Source organism: Anser anser, assembly GCF_964211835.1.
Source record: "Anser anser genome assembly, chromosome: 5".
NCBI lineage: Eukaryota > Metazoa > Chordata > Aves > Anseriformes > Anatidae > Anser > Anser anser.
In genome coordinates this window covers 39,200,575-39,226,136 of record NC_139725.1, presented here as the reverse complement: position 1 = coordinate 39,226,136, position 25,562 = coordinate 39,200,575, and the positions used below count along the sequence as shown (strand labels likewise).

General features: G+C 42.6%; 1 protein-coding gene across 6 annotated transcripts in view; it reads left to right on the top strand.

The window, feature by feature from the left end:
* Positions 1 to 25,562, top strand: part of BRSK2 (BR serine/threonine kinase 2) — a 308,156-nt gene that overhangs the window by 270,641 nt on the left and 11,953 nt on the right. For 3 of the 6 annotated variants that reach the window (XM_083838564.1, XM_083838566.1, XM_083838568.1), the window contains 6 exons: positions 2,775 to 2,982; positions 4,233 to 4,281; positions 10,609 to 10,732; positions 12,697 to 12,877; positions 13,544 to 13,633; positions 22,064 to 22,111. In XM_083838564.1, coding sequence (XP_083694690.1) covers positions 2,775 to 2,982; positions 4,233 to 4,281; positions 10,609 to 10,732; positions 12,697 to 12,877; positions 13,544 to 13,633; positions 22,064 to 22,111 — 700 coding nt within the window. Of the gene's footprint in view, positions 1 to 2,369; positions 2,983 to 4,232; positions 4,282 to 10,608; positions 10,733 to 12,696; positions 12,878 to 13,543; positions 13,634 to 22,063; positions 22,112 to 25,562 lie in introns of all 6 variants that reach the window. The other 3 variants (XM_083838565.1, XM_083838567.1, XM_083838563.1) reach the window with 2 other exon arrangements.

The window sequence follows — 25,562 nt, the reverse complement described above, 5'->3', positions numbered from 1 at the left end:
CAGCAGATCATAACCATTTTAAGACAGGTCACGTTTGTAGCTTAAAAGGTAATGCTGGAATAAAAATCATTTATTTCTTTTTAAGTCCTTACCTATGCTTCAAATAGCACCTTAGATTATTGAAAGAGAATATACTTTAAAAAGCAAATACACATTTCACTGTTTGCACTGCTTAGGTGAAGTTCTATAAGCAGTTGAATTCAACAGCAACTAAGAGTTGTTAAATCTCACAAGAACTTGCTAACGGAGTTCCCCATTGCACCATCGCAAAGACAGACCTAATCTTGTTCTTTGTTATGTTATTAGAAATGTGGTAATTAAGGGTGCCCTAGAGATTCATAATGAATTAGGTTGGAGATTAATTCGACTTCGTATCTTTCAAATTTGTTTCTCAAACCATCATATGATATAAAAATTGCAAGAAAACATTTGCGATCAACAGTTTTTGACGTTTATCTGCTGGAGTCATTTGCCAATGGTTAATAGTCAGGTGCTGATAGTGACTTCCATAAATTAACCACTTCCCTTATCTTTTCCCCTTCCTTTCTCATTGGTAATCAGAACTGACCAAAATGGGAGGCTTGATTTTATCTTTACAATTCTAATAATAATAAAAATATTTTGATTTAGTGATTTTCTTTTAAGTGGCCAAACTCTAAGCTCTTCAAAATCATTAGAAAACTTTAGGGCAAACCATTTTAAACATTGCTTTAAATACATCTCTGCATTTTCTAAATATGGCAGCATTATGTTAATCCATCAAACCCAGAAAGTAAATTTACTAGTGAGTTTGCTTACCGGACAATTGAGGCAAGGTTACCTTTACATGGCATGTCAGGACAGTGCCTAGCTAGAGTTTCTGTCCATTCAGAATGGATAATAATAATAAAAGGTGATAAATAATTTATAATAGTTAATAATTTATAAAAATCAGAATGTGAATGCAGACCAAAGCTAAAGAGCTGGAGCAGTAATCTCTGTTTTTACAACTCTGCTAGTATTTGTAATCTAAGGTGTTTACAGCAATATTTTTAAGAACATTCTTTTTGTTTTCAAAGTGACTTTTACTTGCCACTATCCCTCAAAAAGGCTTCTGTCCTCCCAAGTCTGTGTATTGCTGTTTGCTGACTCCATAGGAACGGTTTTCCCAAAACACTTGTAACATGTATAAATGTTATTATTTGGGAAAAAAAAAAACATTCATAATCCCATTTTTGATAACTCACTGGTGGATTATGAACTACAATTGTCTTTTTCTTTTTTAAACCATATCTTACAAACAGTGGTTCCCCCTACCCCTCCACAGAATTGGGACTTAACATCAAATATTGCTGTGACTTTATGACAAAAATCCTGATTACTAAGCTGTCCTCCGATGGCGTGAGGGATGTTGCAGGAGAAGCATAAAGTCTGATGGGAAATACCATCTCTTCCCAGATAAATTAATTTTCCAGCCGTGTCTGAAATTCTTGCTATAACTGTTCACAAATTAAACACCAACCTGAGGTCGTGTTTTCCTTTGGGTGTTGCATTCTCTGAAGTCCCCGAGCAGATGCTGAACAGTATAACCGTCCAGGGGAGGAGGGTGGATGCCAACAGGGCGTCGCTCTCCCTTTCCCCCCCTCTTTCTGCAAGAGTGGTGACATCTGATGTGTGCATTAAACCAGAGTCAGGGGTAAAGAGGAGGGACAGAGGTTCTGACCTGTGTGTGCAGTAACCTGTGTTCATTGCCTACCACTCCGTGTGTATCACACACCTGTTTTGAGTTTCATTTCTCCACTGGGTTTGCACGTGGGCACTTTGAGCTGAAAGAGGTGGTCCCATTCTTGGCACATCTCAATTTGTCTGTGGCTTGAGTGGTTCTTCTTCCCTTTCCTCACCTCCCTACGGCATTGTGCTTCTCTCACTGCAGGGCAATCAGAACAATCCCAGAGAGATGGCATTTCTCTCTTCTTTTTTTTTCTTGGTTACTTTCTTTCATATTGTTTTTTTACTTTTCCTTTGTTTTACTTTTCTTTCCATTGTTTTCCTTTGCTGACACATGGTTGGTTAATATGATGAAGCCTGTTATGACACTGTTGTTCTTGCTGCTGCCGCTGCTGCTGTTGTTGATTATGCTGTGTTCCCAGCTAACTGCATGTCTTTTTTTTTGTTTTTTTTTGTTTGTTTGTTTGTTTGTTCGTTTTTGTTTCTTTGCAAAATCCCTCCCCCCCACTACCCCTTCACCTCCATCTCTTGTGTCTCCTTGTGACATGATGCATCTTTGTGACTCGGATGGATTTTTTTCTGACTTTCCTTTCTCTGCTCGCCCGCTCTATGCGTATTTCACTGTTTTTGATGTGCATGGACACTCTGTGTCTGTCTCGTAGCCTATCAGAAAGTTCTTCATCCCCCCTCAGACCTCCGACCTCCCTTTCTCTCCCCGACCCCAAGTCTCCTTGGACCCTGATGCTTGTAGGAACGCCTCCAGGCCTGGACATGTACTCCAACCAAAGCCAGCACTTCAGCCCAACCCAAAGACGCAGACTTTGCCATCCAAGAGCAAATTGGCCGAAAAACCACTCCAGTCTACTAAATCCAACCCACTCCCTTCCAGCAATGCCAGCACCCCCTCTTCCCAGAACACCCCTGTGCAGAATGCTCAGGGCCGCACGCCTGCTGCCGGCTTTAACCCACAGCTGGCTGTTCCTAAATTGCAGACCAACCCTATGTCTCCTGTTAGGTTACTCCCTTCTAGTACTGACCCAAGCACCAAATCTATCCCCATCATACAGGTCACCCCTCACCCCTCTCCAAGGGGAAGTCCCCTCCCTACCCCCAAGGGGACACCTGTCCATACGCCAAAGGAGAGCCCAGCAGGCACACCCAACCCAACACCACCATCCAGCCCCAGCATTGGAGGAATGCCATGGAGGACACGGCTCAACTCAATCAAGAATAGTTTCCTGGGGTCTCCTCGCTTCCATCGCCGGAAATTGCAAGGTGAGTACTCTGTCCAGATGTACCAGGGTGGTTCTGATTTGGGCAGCCTTTCAGCAGCAAGTTGATGCCTCTCTGTGGCTCTGCAAGTTTAATGTAGCAAGGACTGAATATTGGTATTGAGAGTGATAGTGTCAGGCAGCCCTAGCCCAAGGCGTGTGTCAGCAGGCTCTGTAAATCCACTGCACCTGCTCCAACAGCATCTCCTGAGCCCTCTTCACACTCTAGCAGTACAGATCTTACTGTCCCTGTCTTGGTTCTTAGAACACAAGAAAATTTTATCTTCAGCTCACCCCTTATTTTGCCAGCAAACCTAGAGCTCTGATATTTCCCCTATGGCTGTACTCTGCTGCCTCTTTGCAGCCACAGGCTGAGCCTTCTGCTGCAAAAAGATGTCCAGTGGCAACAGGCTGAAATTGTCCTTCTGAGGTGCAGCTTCTTTCATGGTGGTTAGTGCTTTTTTTAACTCCTTCAATAATTGGTGTAAAAATTGCCCTAATACAAAGAGCGTTTTCATTTCTGCTGGCCTGTTTCAGTTTTCAGAGTCTCTAGATTGTTGAGATGTGCAAAATTGTCTTCTTCGAGCTCCAGGTGGCTTTTCATATTCAGGCAAAGGGCACCTGAAGTCATATGTATTACCCTCAGATAGCAGCAGCAGCTATCCCAATGCCCTGTGCTTTTACAGGATCCTCTCAGAAAGGAGGATTACAGCTGTGGAAGAGTTAGGTTTTGGACTGTGATGGTCAGGGACATTATCTCAGAGTTGGCCAGAGAACTGCTGAGAGTTGCAGCAGTGACTGAGCTGCATCCAAATGGCCTGGTGTGGCAGACTCTTACTTTGTGTTAGAAAATTCCACAGGGATTCCTGATACTCTCAGTGACTGAAAGAGACTTTGGATAATGCCCATTACATACAGTGTGAGAATTGGCTCATGAAATAATATTAAACAAGTTGTAAGGCAATCAGATTGGCACGGTGTTTGGGTCAGGACCAGAAACCATTGAAGCCAGCACAAGATTTTCTAGTGATTTAAGGAAGGGTAGGTTGAAATGCGTCACCTGTTTATATACAGTGATCTAGGGACACATGACCAATGTTCAAATGTCAGAACTAATCTGCAGAGTCAATGAGCAAATGAAAGAGGGTACAATGTCAGAATTCTTCCATTTTTATAATAGCAGAAAAAGAAAGGTGCACTGATTCATTGATTTCTTTTCTTCCTCCCTCTCTTTGGCTGTGCATGCATGGGCAGTACCTACACCAGAGGAGATGTCCAATTTAACCCCGGAATCATCCCCAGAGTAAGTAAATTGCCAGTACGCTACTTCTTTTCCACCACCTACCAGTGTCATTTCCTTGCCTGAATGTCATAGGGTGACTGTTTCTGCTCTGAGTCAGTATCTGATTGTAACCTGTTATCTCACGAGTGGGTGCAGATGTGAAATGGTCCCTCTGCTAAGGACCCTGAATAAAATCTGTACTTCAGTAATAGCAGTGGGGTCAGTGGGTGATGAAACAGTCTCCCAGTAACCAGCTCATTTAGTCACAGCATGCTGAGTTTCCTAGTCTTGGAACATCTTCCTGTTCTCTTCTTTCATTTGATTCTCAAGCAGATGACTCTTGAGGATAGTCGATGTCTTATAATGGCACTAACTAAGCCATAAAAAGTCTTCTTAGAACATGAGAGTTTGCATCCTCAAAATAACATGCAGAAGCTTCTGCTAGGATGATTCCAAGGAATCTTTAGCTTGGATAGTAAATGCAGTATTAATTCTGGGCAGCAACACTGGGAGGTGCAGAAGCTGTTTCATATTCACCAGACTCATTCCTTAAAGTCAGTGTACGCTTCAACCATTTCACTGCACAAATGTGCGTCACTGCATGGCAGGTTTGGAAGCCCCTGCCAGAGAGTGCTGCTCCAAACATTTCCTAATATATGCAACAGATGCCAAATTATTCCTTTTTATTTTCACAGCTTGTGTTTGTGCACCCAATGCCCATTGACTTTCCCTGCCAACCAAGACAATTTGGCCTTTTGTCAAGATACTTGCGTGAAATATTCATGAGTCACAGATGAAAATTGTGGGCCCAAAGTTTTGTAATTGGTGATAATGGTATCGCCTTAAGAACTTTTCCCAGACCTGGCACGTATCTGATGGGCAGTCTGTTTCTAATACTGCAGAGTGGACAGGGATAATAAAGAAAGGGAGAGGGAGAAGTAAGGAAATAGCAAAGGGTAGTAAAAGAAATCCAGGAAGAAGAGTGGAATAAATTGTGTTTTCAGCACTTTGGAGAATTTACTAATAAGGGGCATGAGAGAATTTCATAAAATAAACATATCCTTACAGAATAAGTAAGTGATATTCTCATCTCAATTGTTTTTAAGGCTGCTAAAGCAGAAAAGCCACTAAATGAAGTCCCTTCCCTTCCTTTCCCTTCTATGTTGGTAGATGTTCTTCGGTGAATTTACTGCCTTCTGTACTTCCCACTCACCCTTTAAAAGCTGGTATACAGAAGTAGTGTCTGTCATTTGAGGCAGTTTGGATGCAAGTCAAAGCCTAAGGCCCTTTTTTCTTTTTCTGTATAATTGCCAAATTAATGAGTTCAGTTGGACTGCACCCTCCAGTAAACATAATAAAAGTCATAAAAAATAATGAACTAGATTTTATTTTAATGGTAGGTGTCTTGTTGCTCAGTGCCCACTTCCACATATCTTTTTTTTTCCTGATATTGTCTTCTTTTCTGTAAGAAATAAGATATCCTTATCAAGAGCTCTATTGACCTCATGGTTTGAGTGATAAAAATGAGTGTCCTTGGTCTGGTACAGCATTCTTTAATGACTGCCATTCATTTAACAAATCTGATGTTTAGGTAATAAACTTTGACGTGTCTGGGTAATGTTATTCTTTCTCACATGAAAAAGAAATGCTATTATTTATGCCAAGCAAGTGAACTTCTGGAGGTTATAGATCCCTGCACCCAGGGACAGATAGGGAAAACAGTGAGGGTCTCCAAAGGTGAAACAATCAGACACTCCAAAAGTAGAAAATGGAACAGCATTATAACAGGAAGAAATTCAGTGTGAAATAATAAAGCAGTAGCCTCTATTTTCATGCTAATCTATTTGCTTTTTTCATCAACTGGACACCTGGTTAGATTCCCTAGAGTGATCTATGTACCCAGCCTCCCTCCCATGTCTCTTACCTGCCTCCCCCTTATGAGGCTTTTCATCACAAGAAAAGCTTTTTAATTGTAAGTACTTTTTTCACTGCTTACAGCCTGATTTTCTAAGGTGATGCTGAAGATGTTCAATTCATACTTGTGTTATTCCAAGTTAGTAGCACTTAGCAAGCCCTGTCAGGAGGGAAACCTTAATTGCGTGATTTTAATCTGAAACTACTGCATCTTCTTCAGCGGAATTATGCCCTGTGTATACAAGCACAGTTAGTTCTGCCGATTTCAAGGAGAAAAGATTTGGACTAGGGTTTGGAGAAAGATAAAGCAAAGGCTACGCTTCTGACTGGGGCTGGGGAAGGGCTGCCAAAGAAGTAGATATACTCAAAAAGCCTTCTGTTTTGAGTAGTATTTCCTGGGAGACCTAAGTGAGGTTGTGTTGGACCTGGATGCTGACTAGGGTTAGGGTTAGGGTTTGGAGAAAGACAAAGCACAGAGGCCCACAGAGTCCTGCTGGCAATGATATTTCTGATACAAGCCAGGATGCTGTTGGCCTTCTTGGCCACCTGAGCACACTGCTCGCTCATATTCAGCCGGCTGTCGACCAATCCCCCCAGGTCCCTTCCCACTGGACAGTTTTCCAGCCACTGTTCCCCCAGCCTGTAGCATTGCATGGGGTGGTTGTGCCCCATGTGCAGGACCCAGCACTTGCCCTTGTTGAACCTCATCCCGTTGGCCTCGGCCCATCGGTCCGGCCTGTCCAGATCCCTCTGCAGACCCCCCCTACCCTCGAGCAGATCAACATTCATGCCTAACTTGGTGCTGTCTGCAAACTTAATGAGGGTGCACTCCATCCCCTCGTCCAGAAAACTGATATTGAAGAGAACTAGTCCCAATACTGAGCCCTCAGGGACATCACTTGTGACCAGTCACCAACTGGATTTAACTCCATTCACTATGACTCTTTGGGCCCAGCCACCCAGCCATTTTTTTACTCAGAGAAGCGTACAACCATCCAAGCCATGAGCAGCCAGTTTCTCCAGAAGAATGCTGTGGTAAACAGTGTCAAAAGCTTTACTAAAATCTAGGTCGACCACATCCACAGCCTTTCCCTCATCCACTAAGTGTCTCACCTTGTCACAGAAGATCAGTTTCGTCAAGCAGGACCTGCCTTTCGTAACCCCATGCTGACTGGGCCCAATCACGTGGTTGTCCTGTAAGTGCCGCCTGATGGCACTCCAGATAATCTGCTCCATGAGCTTCCCTGGCACCAAGGCCAGACTGAGAGGCCTGTAGTTCCCTGGGTCTCTCCTGTTAGCCAGGAGTGCTGATTAATGATGGAAAGTGGCTTGGTGAGCACTTCTGCCAGCTCTCTCAGTACCCTCGGGTGGATCCCATCAGGCCCCATAGACTTGTGTACATTTAAGTGGTGTAGCAGGTCCCTAATCATTTCCTCTTGGATTATGAGGGCTCCATTCTGCTCCATGTCCCTACCTACCAGCTCAGGAGGGTGGGTACCCGGAGAACATCTGGTCTTACTACTAAAGACTGAGTCAAAGAAGGCATTAAGTACCTCAGCCTTTTCCTCATCTCATCACTATGTTTCCTCCCACGTCCAATAAAGGATGGAGATTCTCCTTAGTCCTCCTTTTCTTGTTTATGTATTTATAAAAATATTTCTTATTATCCTTAATGGCAGTAGCCAGATTGAGATCAAGTTGGGCCTTGGCCCTTCTAATTTCCTCCCTGCACAGCCTCAACATCTTTGTAGGCCTTCTGAGTGGCCTGCTCCTTCTTCCAAAGGTCATGAACTCTTTTTTTTTTTTTTTTTTCCTTTTTTTTCCTGAGCTCTAGCCAAAACTGTCTGCTCATCCAGGCTGGTCTTCTTCCCCACTGGCCCATCTTTTAGCACATGGAGACAGCATGCTCCTGTGTCTTTGGGATTTCCTTCTTGAAAAGTGTCTAGCCTTCCTGGACTCCTTTGCCCTTCAGGACTGCCTCCCAAGGGACTCTGCCAACCAGTTTTGTAAACAGGCCAAAGTCTGCCCTCTGGAAGCTAACCCCCCTCCTTACTTTTCCAAGAATCAAAACCCCTGTTAATTTATGATCACTGTGCCCAAGGTGGCCTCCAGCCTTCACATCACCCACATGTCCTTCTCTTTTCACAAAGAAAAGGTCCAGCAGGGCACATTACCTAGTTGGCTCACTTACCAGCTGTCAGAAAGCTATCTCCCACACACTCCAGAAACCTCCTAGACTGTTTCCTCTCTGCTGTATTTCCAGCAGACATCTGGTAAGTTGAAGTCCCCCACTAGAGCAAGAGCTAGCAATTGTGAGACTTCTCCCAACTGCTTATATAATATTTCATCTATGAAATCTCATGCAACACCAGCAAAATTATGTCCTGAATTCCAGGGATTTGCAATCTGGAGCACGGCCCAGGCTATCAGAGTCAGTATTAGTATGGATAACCTTGCCAAAGAAAAGAGCCCACCTTGACTCTGTAGACTCCAGACCAAGTTTCCACACTGAACAGCAGAAAACCTCCCTGTGTTCTGGGGCTCTTTTAACCTACCCTCATTAAGAGATCTATAAGTGAAGTTCCCACAAAACCATTAATGAAGATAAAAATATAAAAAGTAGTAGATGGCAGATCTGCAGTTAAGTATTCACACTGTTTCTAGGCCCAGCTTCCAAGGAGAATGTGTGACATACACTGGGCCCCTGGAGTCCCAATAGCCAAGCACTGTTCAGAGTATGATAGATCCAAGCCTAAGACAACCAGACATTTTAGATGGATAACCAGGTGCAAATTTACTAATTACCATAGACCCTTTACATGCAGGGAGCTATTGCCCCAGCTCTCCAGGGGCTTGCAGAGTTGTTATGGTGTGTGTGAGACACACGAGCTAATTAGTATGTAATTTCCTTTCACACTCTAACCCTGGCTCCTTAACGACCCATTTAAATGAGAGGCCCTTTCTCTTTACTGCTCCCTATGCTAATCTTTGGCTCACTGGCTTAATTACAGCTGCCTATGAATATTTTAGGGAGTGACAGTTTTCCAGCCCACTTTAATTGAGTGGGGAATGGTGGTTTACCAAATTGCAAGTGAATCTTTTTGTTCTCTTACCTTCTGTTGCCCGTAATAGTTGGCAACAAATGAGTATTTGCACAACCGAGCTGTCCTCCAGTTGTGGTGTTTCCATACTCCTTTCTCTCCTCATCTCTGCCCTTTCTCATTCTACCCTTCCTCATTCTTCCTCAACTGTAGGTTGTCTTCTTCTGTTGAGTGGCGAATGTCCCCTAAAAGTGGAAGCCTATTGCTTCGCTTTAAAAAATACCCTGTAGAGTGAAAAACCTGCACTCTCTTGGAGGCAGGTCTTTTCATCTCTGACTTTTTCATGCTAAATTCTTCTCTGCTAGAACATGGCTGATTTCAATGGAATTTTTCCTGGACTTAGCTTGGTCCAGCAATTCTTTGCCCACATATCATGGCTGACAGCATCTTCTCTCCCCTCAAAACATTAACTTTCAGAGGTGCTACCTCCAAGTTCTGGGTAGTTTCCCTCAGTAACATACCTGCCCTATTTTCACTTTAGCCTGTTTAAATTGAAAGTGAATTTCAACAAAGTGCACTGCAATGGTAAAACAATAAGCAAAATCAAACATTTGCTTACATGATCAGTGTGAAAAAAGGCAGTTTCATTTTATGATGAAACCGAAATCTGATGCTGTGGAGTTGGATTGCTATCAGTGGAAAGCCTGAGCTGTGTTTTCTGTGGTGCTGGTATCTTCTCTCTTAGTACTGAAAATTCTTTCTTTTCCAGAGTTTGCTCATTATTTAGACAGATTTTGAATGGGACTAATGAATGGGACAGTGTTTGTGCTGGCCCTCTGGGTAGGAGTGGATTTTACTTTCTGACAGGTTGGAGGCCCAGTGAAACCTCTAGTTTGCTTTAAAAAGCGATATCATATGATTGTACTGTCAGTACAAGAGGACACCTTTGAAAATGGAACTTTCGAAGTCCGAGAACACCAAAGGCGTTGAAACTGGGCAGGAGGGAACTTAAATCCCTGTGTTAACAGCATCCACATATTGTCACAAAAAAAAATGGAGAGATCCTTGGAGACATTTCAGAAATATGTCCCCAGATTTATGTGAATTGTATGTGTGGAGTATTAATTGGTATATTGACTTTATAGAAAAGTTACTCCTAGTTTTAAATTGTTGGTCACACCTGCTGCCAGAGCTGCACTGACGGGACCATTATTTTAACAGTTTTCACTAAGTGAGTGGGATGTTCTCTGACTCTGTGAGCCACCTATTGTAATGTCACATCTGGAGTGTTATCAATACTTTTTTCTGCAGGTTTTTTTTTTTTTTCCTAGCTGGGAAATCTAAGAAATAGTACTCAGTATTCTAAACTGTCTCTTTCTTTTCATCACGTCAGGCTTGCCAAAAAATCCTGGTTTGGTAACTTCATCAACCTGGAGAAAGAAGAACAGATTTTTGTGGTCATTAAGGACAAACCACTAAGCTCCATTAAGGCTGATATTGTCCACGCTTTCCTCTCGGTAAGTCAGCCCAGCTGCCTGTTGGAGGCATTGCTCATTGGTCAGACCAAGGTCTCTGCTCCTTCAAATGCATGCTCTGTGCATTTAAATTATGCATCATGTTCATTCAGGCCTCCACTGTACTCTGTCTAAATTTCTAGCTATAGAAAGTACTCTGTAAGGTGAGAAAAGTTTTCAACCTTCTTGCCGGGCTCTCCAGGTTACCAGTGTTTGGAATATCAGTGCAATTAGAGCACACTGGCAATGCAGTATCAAGACATTGATTTGCTGCTTTGTCACACTTATCTTGCAGTCACCATCTGTGCAAAAGGTTGGGCCTCCCTGTGTATGCCCTCCACCACTTTAATCAGACAAAAAGCCTGTCTCACACCTGCATTTATTACTTCAGATCTCCTCTTCTGTGCTTTATGGCAGATAGAAGGGTAATTTCTTCTGGTGAGCAGAGTATCAGTTGTTACAGATGCTCTTTATTTACGATCTAAGAAAGTCTGCTGTGTGAGCAGAGAAAACGTCCTTTTTTTTTTTCCTACAGAACCTCCTTATTCTCACCATTTAAAAGTACCAGTGAAGAAAAAGGTCAGCAGAGTAAACCTAATTTGACAGATTTTTCAATTCAAGGGTTCTTGAAGCATAATGAGACTTTTTTTCAAATAATATTAAAAGAAGACGGTTTAATTTCTTTTATTGTTTGTTGAATTGGTGTTATTTTCCACAAAATATTGCTCTCCTTTTTAGTCTCTATGATGCTACAATGAATTTCTTCACAAAAAGCAGCTGTAATCCTTTTAACTGTTCATACACAGTACAGGCATACAGGGACTGAGTGCAGTATAGTAACATCCATCAAACACTGTTATCTATCTCAGATTGGTTTGAAGCAGCTGTGTTACTCTACCAGTTCCCTGTATTTAGCTATGCTTGTGAGTTTAGTACAGCATAGTGTACGTTACTGCCTATGTTAGTGATCCTGTGCATACCCTACATGTGTGGTGCAAGGTGTGATGTGGTGATTTGTGTGCAAACCCTGTGAATCACCTCTTTCAGCCAACTTCATATTAAATGTATTGTAAGAGCCTGATAAGTAAGTTTGTAAGGTAAGCTTCTCAAAGAATTCATCTGTCATTTTCCCTCCAAAAATAGAAGTTAGATTTCCAAGTGTTTGGGGGGATTTTTTTTAAATCTTGTCTTTTGTGAAACAATAAATAGAATATGAGGGTATGTTAAATTCTAGTAGGATCAGTGAATAGTGACTGCTTGAAAATTAGGCAGTTGTGAAGTTCTGCCACAGGTCTGATGATACAGATATTGGATAACACCAGAAAGCTTCTCAAAATTGTTTTCCATATTGATAGGAGTTGTGATTTGCGTAAGTTAATAGCAGGCATGCTGTCCCTGTGGATATCCCAGACACTTGTCTAAGTGTCTGCTCCTTGTCCCGATGTTTCTTTGATAGCATAGAATCACCAAACAATTGAGGTTGGAAATGACGTAAGGAAGTCAATAGTTCAACTTCCTGCTCAAAACAGGATCAGCTATGAGATCAGACCAGGCTGATCAGGTTGTTGTTATATCCAGTCTTATATCTCACTGACTTTTCTAGTCCCTCCCTTAATATCAGTTCTCACTAAGCAAAAGGCATTTCTCAAAACTGGTAGATGAGCAGGAAAAGAAAGACTCAGTGTATGAAGCTGTGCAGCATGGGATTTATAAGCGTGCTGGATATTCCATCAGTATTTATCCTTTAAATTTAGGTCATTCCTTTAAGGAACAGTGCCTTCTTGTGTGGTGCCAAGCAATCTACACTCTTACTGATCTCACAAGAATGCCCTGAATATTACAAATTGAAGTCCAGAAGCAAATCTAGCAAATCATACACATTCTAGAAATACGTATTGCTGTAAACTGAACTTTGCAATTGTTCCCTTTTTGAGCTGGTTCTACTATCTTCTGCCAACCTCTTTCAGATTCCAAGCCTCAGTCACAGTGTCATCTCACAGACAAGTTTCCGTGCAGAATACAAGTCCACAGGAGGTCCTGCTGTCTTCCAGAAGCCAGTGAAGTTCCAGGTGGACATAACATACACAGAAGGGGGAGAGGCGCAGAAGGAGAATGGGATTTATTCTGTCACTTTCACACTCTTATCAGGTAACCATGGCAAAGCTGCAACATGGGTGCAAGTTGTCTCTGTCCTTGCTGATATGGAGGCCTGCAAAGAGAGGTCTTCCAGGGGAAAGATCCATACAGTGGGTAAAAAGAGGATACTGGGAACAAGAATGGCATTGGTAGTGATAGACATGCTTGGGAGGACAAGAGATTCACAAAGAGGTGAAGTTGCCACCACCACAATTCGTGCTAAAATAGCTGCTCTGTGCATCAGATTTGAAATACCTCCCTGTACTGCCTCCTCGTTTCACTCAAAGGTCTCAATATCTCACCTGGGCACTGTGAAGCCACTGATTCCTTTCTTACAGAAATGTGCAATCACCGTTTTTTCCTGGCTCATCATGTGCTCCACACAGGGGTTAAATGTAACTAACAAAAAAAAAAACAACAAAAAAAACACTTGCCTGTCTTTACAAAAGGAGCCCAAAACCCATCCTTCTTGTTGAGCGTAGCACTGCAAAGTCCCTGTAAACATGGGGGGGCTGTATAATAGTTCTTCAAAGTTGTGCCTTCAGCTATGCTGGCCATACAGTCTTGGGGACAGGACTGAAGGGAAAATGTTTGTGATCCTTTCCCTCCAGCCTGTGTTATCTGGGGATTTGGCTCCTGCTGCTCTCACAGCCATGCATGCCTCTTCTCTCCTCACAGGTCCAAGCCGTCGTTTTAAGAGGGTAGTAGAAACCATTCAGGCACAGTTGTTAAGCACACATGACCAGCCTTCAGTGCAGCAGTTATCAGGTAAGTAGTTTCTACTGTTGGGCACCTTGCTTCAGCAGGGACAGGAAGGTGAAGTGCCTCTCAGTACCAGGAGGCTGAGGGATGCCATCCCTCTGATCACAGCAAGAACCTAGCTCTATTCAGACAGAGCAGTAACTCCCCGCACCCACCCTACTCCCTGCACCCTCCCTCTTTCATTCCCACTCCAGTGCTCCCAGCGCATTCCCTAGTTGAACCGCTTCTGCCCTCCTCCCGCCCAAAGAGCCATTTGCCCACTTCTCCATCAAAAGCTGCATCATCAACAGATATTCCAGATTTTCTCAAGGTCCAAAAGTTCCCAGAACAGGGACACAGTCTAGAAGATACCTGATGTACAGACCCTTCAGGTGTGCCTTAGAAACCTCCAGCTTCAGAGGGTCCCAGAACAAAATTGAGAGCTACTTTTAACTAGCTATTAAGAGCAGCATTTTCAGATGGTCAGACGGTGGCTAATAGTTTCCAGTAGTGTGGTCAAATTCTTGGCCCAGTACTGCGGTAGCACGAATCATATACTAAGGTTCTGCAAAAGCTATTACGTTATTGATTTTTAAAATAAGTTGCAATTCCTCACAGTGGTAAAGAAAGCTTTACAAGTGTGGCCCTTTGCAATGACATTAATCTGAATCTCCAGGCAGCCTGAGATGATATTACAGAAACTCTCCTCATCTCACCATTATGTATCAAATGTTCACTCTGAACACTAGTGGTGACACTTAAAAAAATCAATGATAGCAATTCTGTCCTTTTAGAGGATAGAACAAAGGAAGAAGGTGAAAATGGAAAACTTAAGGAAGCTTAGATACTGGGAGTGCTTCAAGGAAGGAAAAACATGGAGAAGCAGAAAGAATGTACAGATACAGGGAAGAAATAGGAGCAAAGCAGAGAGTGGAAGCTGCAGGAAGAAGAGGCAGGAGGAATGGGAAGAGTTTTTCCATTGTATGATGCTGAAAAGGTAGTAAATAAATATTATACATAAGAGCTAAGTTATATGTTTTACCTTAGTGTGAACCAGCCAAGACAAAATTGGAGAATGAAGTCAGCATAGCATCATGCAGTTAAATCCTGGGTCTCCTTGGCTCATTGCACATATGGGTTACATCCTTCTGGTCTAACAGTGTGGCTTTAACAGCTGAAGATAAAATAACTCTGGCTAGAAGAGTGTGTGCTCACTATGTGACAGAAAAGTATGCTCAGCTCACGAAAGATTATTTTCCACTTTGCTTTTGCCCTCCAGCACTGTCTGACCTTCTGCATGCTGGATTGCAAGGATGCCCAGCACATGGGTTATTCTGTTAGGAAACAGGAAAGGTGAGGATATTAGAACTAGATCTGATTCAGATTTTTGCTCTGTGGACTTCTGAAATAAAATCAAACTCAAGAAAGCAGCCAGAATTTTCTGCCAGCCCTTTCTCTTGGGAAATGCTGGATCTATCGAGAGTGAGGGCAATTAGCTAACAGAAAAGCATCCTCCGAGTCTAGTTCCTATTACCCCTGCTGCGTGAACAATGTTCAAGCATCCCTTGTCTCTTTGGGAAAGAAGTGTGCCCTTGCCCTCTGATAAGGGAAAAGCTGTTAAAAAAAAGGTAAATACTATGATCTCTCTTAACTTTTTCACCTTAACATGTGCTAGCTAATGAGGCCATATAGAAAGACTTGGACCCTGTTGCACACTTGCACATGAAGCAGGGTATCTCCATAAGAAAGTCATATTATAACAGCAATAAAAACCATTCATCTGACTGTGGCTCAGAGTGACATTCAGGGCAAACCATGCTGTAAGAAGTGTATGACTTACAGTTTTGCTCTGGTTCTGGAATGGAGAAATCATATTACAGATGCAGAGTCTCTTTCTACTGCCTAAAGCTACATGAGAGCATTTCTTTCTAGCAGGGAAAACCCAGCCTGATCTTTAAAGACAGGGAGAAAGTGAAAACTCCACGTGGAGTGTTAACAACAAGCGAGGCAGCTCACAAGAGACACAGTGCCAAACTGTCCTGTGTCTATCACCTGTCCTGATCAGTAAGATGCATGTCGTTTGAAAAAGAGAGAAGTAATTCAACCTGAAAAACTTAGTTTGGAGCAGAGTACAAGGAAAAGAGAGAAAGTACGGGGAAAAGATTGTTACCACAGAAGAGAAAACGTGGTTCAAAGCAGGGGGGTCCCATGGTTCACATCCTCATCCAAAGTGAGAGAATAAGTGGAAAAAAATGGATAAAGAGACCACAAAGAGTTCACATTCAGCACTTTACTTAGCTGGTTGGCTGTGGTTGGGTAGGTCTGCATAGGGGCTTCCTAGAAATCGACTCAGTATTTCTTACTTATGTAGAAACAAGACAAGTTCTTCATTTCTTTCTTCTCCCACATTCCCAGCCCTTAACACCTCACAGGAATTGTGGTGGCTGGACTCCTGTTCAGGTTCATGTTTGGAGGATGCTCTGTAGGCAGTCCTCTGCTGCAACGGAGTTTACAGTTCACTTTGACTTTCCTCCTCCATGGCTTTGAGGATATTGCTGGCTCTGATCAGCAATTCTGGCCTGTTTGTTCCCTTGCCAGAGCACTGGAGATGTTCCTAGCTCATTGTGCATAGACATATCCTTTGTATGGTTGTCTGCCCTGCCTTATAGTTTAGATGCCATTACAGGTGGGATGATGAAAGCCACCTGTGAAAGGTGCATGCTTGTAATGTGAGACCTGCAGAAGGGCAAGATTCAGTGAATACAGTAGAAAAGAGAACAGAAAGGCCTAGTAAGCATATGGCACTGACAGTCATTCTCTCTCCGGCTCCTCTTTGATCCGTTATGCAGCAGGCCAGCCCACTAAGCCGGCTTGCCTGGGTTTCAGAACGTACTTTTCTCTTTCTCATTTCCTCCAGCTCACAACAGTGTTTGTAGATGTCATGTTGCCCATGCATCTGTGTGTGTGTTATGTGAGTGTGTACACATACATACCTGATTTAGGCAGATGTGTTTCTGTGTCATACTTGAGTACCCTATAATCTCTCTTCCCCATGGATATCCCTGCATTCAGTTCCATTTTCCCTTCCTTAGACTGGCTGTGCTTATTTCTTCTGACATCCTGTGAAGCAGGAAAACAGCTTCCTTCCCTTACTGGAATAAATGTGTAAATAAATGCAATCCATCCCAAAAGCTAATCTAATACTTTTAAAAGCCGCTGTCCAGTTGGTCAAATTTAGTGCAACGTATCAGCTTTCTACCTTGATGCTTCAGGACATGAAATCCTCTGTGGTATAGCTGCTGAGACAATACCCAGTCTACGGACTTATGACTGGTATAGAACAATTAGATAGGCGTTGATGGTTCATTTTTTCTTCCAGTACAAGAACTAGAAGCCATCAAATGAAGCTAGTGGAAGCCAAATACCAAACAAATACTGAAAGGTGTGTCTTCATGTAATGGGTAACACCTGTAGAACTTGCTGAAGCAGGTTTTGAAGCTTACAGAGATGCTCATGTTCCCCTGAGTACTTCCTACTCCCAGGGAGACTGGATGACTCCCTGGAAGAGGAAACTTCATGGCAACTACCAAATGGATAAAACCACAGCAAACTCAGGAAATCCCTGACCCGTAAGTGATGAGAGAATGAGGCAGTGCTATGAGAAAGTGTTCTATATATGCTTGGTCTGCTGTTACTCTCCTGCATGCCCACGTGTGGCTGCTTTTGGAGAAAGAGCTCTAGGTGATTTGATTTTGGCCTTTTTTCTGAGCTGGAATAGCTGTCCATGTGTTCTTGTTACTGGTATCACAAAATCCATTGTGCCCAGTGATGCCCTGAAAGGACAGTCCCTCTTGGATGAAGAATGAGTAACAAGATCTATGGGAGCAGCTAGCCTTGTCTCTTCATCCATTGGTGCCCTTTGGTAGAATAAGGGGATCTCCTGAGGGGGGAAAAAAAACCACATATTTTTGCCTTCATTTCAGTCCGGTACCCTTTCCATTAAATTATAATCTGTTTTCCTCCAGTGCCATTGCACAAAAAAGTAATAGAAACAGCTGGTGAATGGGGACTTGCAAAAGCCATCCATGATCATACACGGGTTATCAATTTTTATTTTCTTAATATTTTCTTGCCTCTTTAGGCTTTGGTTTTAAGTGTGGGGTACTGCATATCCCCATTTTTTTACCTTTTTTCCTGTGTTTTAGGCAATCAGCAGTGCTGAAATAGCCTTTATAACTTCTTTGTAATAGGTTTTCTGATGTTTTACTATATTTCTTGGCTTCATGTCAGATTTTAACCCTCAGCTTCTCAGAAGTTCAGAGTTTCTCAGCGTTACTGCTGGAAATGCCTTTCATCAGCATAAGCAGCTGTTTAGAGACCATGTGCAGCTCCAAAACAGGGCTGTGCAAATTCTTCCTGATTGCATCTGTCTTCTGTATACGCACCTGATCTCTCTTACTGTGCTGGTGTATGTCTCAAAAAGAAAAAAAGATGTTCATGTGACTCAAAAGGCTTTGCTGGAGTATTGATCTGTGCATTCTGGGTGTTCATCTTTATGGCTCACATGAGCTGTGGGTTGGCTAAATAGCTACAAAAAAATCATAGTAAGAAATGGTTTCCAAGTGTGCAAAGGATTTTATCATAAAGACAGAAAAAGGGAGTAAGGAGCAAATGAAGTGCTTTTGCCAGGTCAGCTTCCATCTGCAGACGTGAAATGGGACTATGTATCTGTCAGTTTGGAACTGGACTGCCATTCAGTTTTATCTGGGGCTTGTCCAGGTCCTAGCTTTATCTTGTTTCCTGCATTCCTGTGGGATCCTTTATGTTGTAACCACTCTTGTAGTGTCTGGGGCATCACTTTATCTTGCTGTCATGCTTCCCACCTATAAGAGGCACAGTGTAATGCCTAGTTGGATTGCTAGAACACTGCATTTTGATAAACAACTTTAGTATTATTATTGAACAGACCTCAGTAAAGTTAACTGAGTAGTCCTGAAATAAAACATTTAAGAAAGAGTCCAAGCGCTCCAGATTTTTTTATAGAACAGTACATTTCAAGTAGGCACCCAAACGCGGGGAAATTCCAACCCAAATGGTAACTGCTTTGGACCAGAGGAAGTGGTATCTCCCTTGGCATCATCTCCTTTAATGTAAGTGGTTACTGGGAACTATCGGCAATTGGCAGGAGACACTCAGTGCTTTTCTGGGATCTAGCCCTGCATTTGGAGATCTCAGGAGAGCAGTTGTTTGTGTGAGATTTCCTGGGCTGGGACAAGTCGCAGTCCCAGAGATACCAGATGCATCACAAACCAGGCTGTTTGATTGTGAAATTTATGAGGAATAGAAACACCAATTACTGAAAAAAATAATTTCAGGAAAGAAAATTTAGCAGAACACTAGGATTTTTTAATGGATTCAGAGCTCGTTTTGACCTTTTCATGTTCCAATCAGGAAGGGCCTATGTTAACCAAAGCATTTGTCATCTGTTAATGAACTGAACTGTGTGTCATTTATGAAAGAGTCTCGGTCAAATCTGAAGCGTGAGGGACTGCCAGCAATTCTTATGAAATAAGGAATTGCCTTATCTTCAGAAGGATTGAGTTCTGGCACTGCCACTCTGCTTTAATTAAAAAATTAAACAGCATACATTAAAAATGTAGTTACATGACCCATCAATGCTTCTCGGGGAGCATTTAGCTTTTGGACCCTGGTGTTACTCACCTCACATAACACCTTGATCCTGCAGACACTGGGTTATGGATTATTATCTGTAAGCAGAAGCCTGCTGCCAAGAATCTACGGCTTTCTAATAAGAATGAAAATTCTCCTTTAAAATTATGAAATACTTTATCATACAGAATATTTATTAAAGCAGATGTTACAAGTTGATGGAAATGAAGGAAGTATTAAAGTAGTCATTATAAGAGAGAAGCTGAAGGCATATTAACTCTGTTAGTCTCTTCGAAGATGTGGTATCAACTACTGTTTCTGGCATGCTCATTTTTGCTGTCCTTTAGGAATGGGGAAAAAAACACCTGATTGTGTATTAGGAAGACATTAGAAATAAAAATAAGTTACTGTGCAGGTCTTGGGACTGGCCCTGGCAATATGGAGAACACAAATTGTAGTTTTTGTTGTGCATAAATGTTCTAAGAAAGAAAACTGTGAAGTTTTATTAGTTTTCCTTTGATATTTTTCCATGGTCTTATATTTCAAAAGAGTCTTTGTGTTTTTTCCTATCCATCCAAAACTATTCTACAACCTGCAAAATTAGTATTTTAGGAACAAAATGGGTTACAGATCCCAAGGTGTTACATTGTCAAAAAGCCTACACTCCCTTTTTTTTCTGTTGCGGATCTGTCAGTTTGTATTCTCATCACAGGATTAATTTATGTAGACCTGTTGCACAATTAGCTTTAAATGAAATATTTAAAAGAGCTATGCTGACCACAGATGACTGAAAAAAAGACAATATTCTGAGGTACTACCTTAAGAAGGCATGATTAATTTATGTTAAAAAATCACAAAGAAAGAGAAATACTCATTTCAGGAGACTCTTAGTAAGCCAACCATAATATTTACCTATTCTGGCATTATCCAAGTGCTACCAATTTTGCTTCTTGACTGCTAGTGACTGTCTGGTCAGTCTGGATACTCTTGAGAGAAGAATTCCAGGTGATGGAAGTGGGAGTCAGAAACAATCTTTCAGTCCTGTTTGAGACTTTCCTTGCTCTTCTTCCCTGTTCTTCTGCACTCTTTCAAAGCAGAGGTTATGCTGATGGCTGGGTGACAGCTCTGAGCTCTGCCACCGTAGATCTGTAGTTACTGCAGCTGGGTGTAGTTGACTCACAAGGGGTTGGACAGGAGCTGCTACAAGGCATCAGGTAACAGGCTTCTCCAAGTTACTGAAGAAGAAAAAAAGAGGTCATGGTTGTGACTCCTTGTCGTTGCCTCAATCAGCACCTGTAGGCACTTCCTAAACCTGTTAGGCATCTTTGGGGAGAAGTATTTTTTGGGAGCTTAGTCTGCCTTCACGCAGTCAGAATAGCCAAAAACAGGTGAACTCCTGGCCTCTGACACCTCTGATACCTTGTTCCAAACCCTGAATCCTCTCTTCTCTTTCACCTCCTTCCTTTTTCCCCTCTTTCTGTCAGTCTTGTGCCTTTCTGAGAGACCTTCCATGGGTTTAATCTCCCATTCAGCTCTGTCAGCCTGCCTCTGACCTTTGGGGTGGAGAGCATGTAACTTCTCCTCGGATGCTTTGACCAGCATCACTGGACCAAGCACTACTCCGTGCTTTCCCAGGCGATCTGTGCAGCACAGGCCTGGCCACGTCAGAAAGCACAGCCATGCTATTCTAGCATGGGTTCAGCATACCCAGGCATATCCAGCATCCCTTCCTCCTCTTTGAAAATTACTTTTCTGTGGAGAGGCATGCTGAGAAATGGTCCTGCCCTCTCTCCTGCAGACTTTCAGCGGACAGGGAGTAATTAGAGCATCCTGGCAGGCAGGGATTTGGGGCATATGTGCGCATGTTTCCAAGAGGCCTATTTCTTTAATACCTGAGTGCTCACTGAGAGGCCAGGCAAGAGGAGACCCAAGACCAAACCAAGTGCTGTAAATGTTTTCCACTGGCTCCAGAGGGAGCATGGGCTGAGGCCCCAGGTGCCGCAGCAGCCTGGCTGACAGCAGCAGGTCTCACTTGCCAGCAGCTTTCACAGGGAAGAGACCAGCGGGGCTAGTCCTCTCCACATTAAAACTCCCATGTAGAGCTCCTTCTGCTTATCACACCTGAATTAAGAAGCAGTCGGAGGCTGTAGCAAGGGGAGCTATACACAAAGTGGACAGTAATATCACTGGGCCAGATTCTGCCACCCTTTCCAGGAGTAATTCTGTTGCCTGTGAATAGTGCCATTGAAAGCAAGAAGAGTAAGAGACTACATGTGAATGAGAAGGGCAGAATTGTTAGGGATGTGAGCATTGGGATCTAAAAGATGTTTCTGAGCTGTGTAAGTAACCACCTTAGCCCATGTCCAGTAGCACAGTGCTGCATTTCCTCCCTCTCACAAACTTTTGATGTACATAGCTGGCTGGACATTTTCTGGGTGTTGCAGGATAACTTGCAAAGCTATCCAATGAAAGCAATGTATTTCAAGGCTTTTAGATTGCTAATATAACAGCAGAACGATTTCCACATCTCTGAAATCCCGCTAGCTGTGATAAAGAGGTGGGTGCAAGCAGCAGGAACAGGCAAGCTCCACTCCCAGTTACACGGCCAGGTTTTCACTGGCATAAAGCAGGTGGCAGAATTTGGCCTGGGTTGTGTGAAGTCCAAGACGCGTAAATGTTTCCTGCTTCAGGTAATAATGTGCTAAGTTACTACTTTATGCACAGAGGTATGGAAACCTTTTTTTATGTTTCTCCCTCCCTCCCTCCTCTTTCCGTTCTATGATCCAGACACCACTAACTGTATGGAGTTGATGACTGGCAGACTTTCCAAATGTGGTAAGAACTTCCTTCCCTACTGCCTTTTCTCCTTCCCCAGCCCCTGCTGAGCAACATAATAACACGCCGCCCTGTCCCTTCCACCTGTTCCCCTTCCCCATCCCTGCTCTCCCACGCCCTTTTCAAGACTGCACACCCCGTAACAGCCCACAATGTCTTTCACTTACCTGGTGGACATGAGCACGTACCCCTTTTTCTGATCCTCCCCATCCATGCACAGATGCACAGGCTCCACCACAGCTTTCCCCTTCATAGCACAAGTGTGTGGTGTTGCACTTCAGATTCCCCCCTCACTGTCACTCAGGCCAGTGATTTTCTTTCTTGTTTTGTTGTTGTTGTTTACTTGCTGCCTTTGATTCTTGGTTCTTCGGTGAATGCTGCCCAGCTAGCTGCTGTCTCCCTTGTTCTCCTGCAATTTACTGAGACAGGATTGCTCTGTTATTTAATTCCCTTTTGCATCCACTCCCTTCTTCCCCGTGTATCTTTGGGGTAAGACCCTCTTAAATCTTCCATAAGACACACTGCATATTATCTGCCAGACAGTTAGCTGGTATAAATTGGTATAGTTCCAGTCTGGTTTTGAGGAAGGACATTGTGTTCCTAGCTGGAGAAATAGTGAACAATTAGAGGTTCAGAATTTTGTTAGGAATGAGAAAAAAAGGAGTTTCCTGCAAAACTTGCATCTCAACTTGCTTGGGGTTCCATGAATTTTGGCTAACTTGTCCCTTGCCTTCCCTCCCCTCTACGCACACATGGACTGTATTCTTTCTTTCATTACCCATGCCTCTCCTGACTCCTTCAAATACAATAGTGGAAATACCCAAATACTATAAGAGAGGTTTTTTTTCTTTTTCCTTTTATCTTATATAGAAAGGTTCTGTACAAGAGAAATCTGTTCTCTTTAGATTTCCATTCTGGTAGCTAGGCTGAATTCAGACATCTCTGTGAAAGGGAACACAAGCTGTTGAGGAAGTGATTGCTGAACTGGTACTGCTCTCCAGCTGGACTTGTGACTCCTGCGTCATTTCTTCGTATATTGAGGGAAGTTCTTCTGGAGTTGTTCTGCACTTTGTAACAATGAAGGAAAGCTGTCACAGTGGAGATAATATTAGGTTTATGTGCATGTGACTGAGAGCAGAATTTGTCCCGTTTCCTGATTTCAGATGATCTCTTTCCCTAAAAGTGCAGCTTTGGTCGTAGGCTTTTTTCCTTTTCTCTGAGAAGGGCTCATATGATTTCTTATTTGAGTTTTCTGGTTTACACCATTTCTGATCTCTTCACAAAGACTCATTTAATTTGTAGGCAGACCTGCAGCTTCTTCTTGAAGGCATCAGACAGCAAATTTCTGTTCTCCCTCAAGCCTTTATTTCTTGCCTTATCTGGCATTCACATCATACAAAAATACTGAAATGCTGATTCTGCTGATTGCTTGCACATTAATTGAGCTACACGGATAACCAGTCAGTACTCTGCACTCTCTAAACAGAGCATTACTGTTCACTCCCAGCTCAGGCAGGCCTTCCAGCTGTCACAGTGTCAGCATCCGTCCAACAAGGGACAAAAAGGACAAAGTGAATGCCAGCAAGAAGACTACTTTATGGCAGCTACAGCACAAACAGAGTACATACATAGATCCAGAGAAGAGATAGGAAGAGGTGTTGGGCTTTAATGGAGCTGCTTCCTTTGAATCAAATTCCTGTTGGTGTGCTCACAAAAAACAGAGGTTGTGGTGATGCTCACGGTGCTGAATTCCACCCTCCTATATGACTGAAGAGCTATGTTGTGTGCAGGGGAGCTCACCCAACATTCAATCAGGGAAGTAAAGCAGAATGATGCCAGGATTTAACCTAGTATTGGCAACTGTCCTCTGACTTTGAGGATAGGCAGCACTCTGTGGAGTTGGCACAGCGTTCGTCTAGTAGCAGCCAATAGTGTAAGAAAAACTACACTGAATTTTTTTGACCTCATCATCGCTCCACATTTTAGGAATGAGCATAGGAAAACATTTGTGGAAGAGTTAACACTGGAGCAGGAAGAGCAAATGAGATGCATTATGCCTGGCTCAGCCATGTGAAAGCTGTGGTGGGAATGAGGAATATCTCTTCACCTACTATAAAGCACTGAACTTTGTAATTAACAGCAAGGCAAATTTATTTAGTCCTTTAAATGTTATTTCATCTTACGCTAGTAAGTCATCAATCTGAGAAATGATTCTGCATCTAGCCATTAGCATTGAAGAACAAGTTATTGTTGAACGGCAGAGGTATGTCAGAGGACCTGCCAATGTCCAAATGACGTAGGAGCTGCTGTATCGGTCCTACCTGCGCACACTGCTGCCAACTCTTAGTATTTCACTAGAGAAGAAAAACATTTGGCTCATAATCAAGTTGAAATGCACATTGGGATGGAATATTATATTTTAAGTTTCCACCCACGTCAGCAGGGGAAGGGGCATTTCTAGTGTCAGGAAGACTAAACTGATTTCCATGAAGTCTTTAGTATCTGTTTATAAGAATAACTTTGCCTTGAAAAAGCTCTTTACATTTAAAATGCAGCCATAACCTGAAAATTGTCTGTAGAAGTGACACCTTCCAGCTTAGCTGATCTTTCCCTTGTGCATATTCAGAGCCAAATCAGTTTAGTGACAAATAAGCTTTACTATTTTATGTGCTGCCAGTAAACCTTATAAACTTAACACAGCTGTAAAAGACTGAGCTGGATCCTGTTTCTTTTGAGGCAGGATTGAGAGAACTGTTTACTATCATCTAATCTGGTATTTATGTCTATCTCATTGAAGAATAGATTGTATAATTAACAATGCAGTTCTAATAGGTTCTCCTGAATCTTTACATAAAAAAATAAAAACAATAAAACCAAAATAATACTCAAACTGGAAAGCCATCAAGCTTCAGCCACAAAACAAATCTCATTATAGATTGAGCACATTGGATCTGGAGCCATTGATATATACCACACGGAAGCCCAATGCCATTTCAGTAGTCTTTGTTCAAAAGAGTCTGTCTTCACAAACTTGAATGACTTTAAAGCCTTTAATTCGTGAGCAGAGTTTGTTTGGGCAGTTGAATCAGTAGTAAAGCTGTTACACAGTCTTGAATAGCTCCCTTTCCCAGCAATCCGTAGTTTTTTGTAGCCTATAGTAAGCATGTTTCACCAAGGTGCTGGCTGCTGGCAGAAAGCTCAGAAACGTTTGCCTCATTCTTCATGTTATCTTCTGAAAAACCCTTACCAGGGAGCCTGTAAACTTTCCAGTTTCCCTGCTGTGGCTGTCTGGGGCTGAGTTTTATTTCCAAGTAAGGCAATCTTTGCTTGTTGCTTTCCATCTCTCATGACTCTCAGGGAAGTTTTCAGTTACATCAGTGGCACTTCCAAGAACATGGGTGATGATCAGAGATTATTATGTGTAAGTAATGCAGCTCCAGTCAAGTCATGT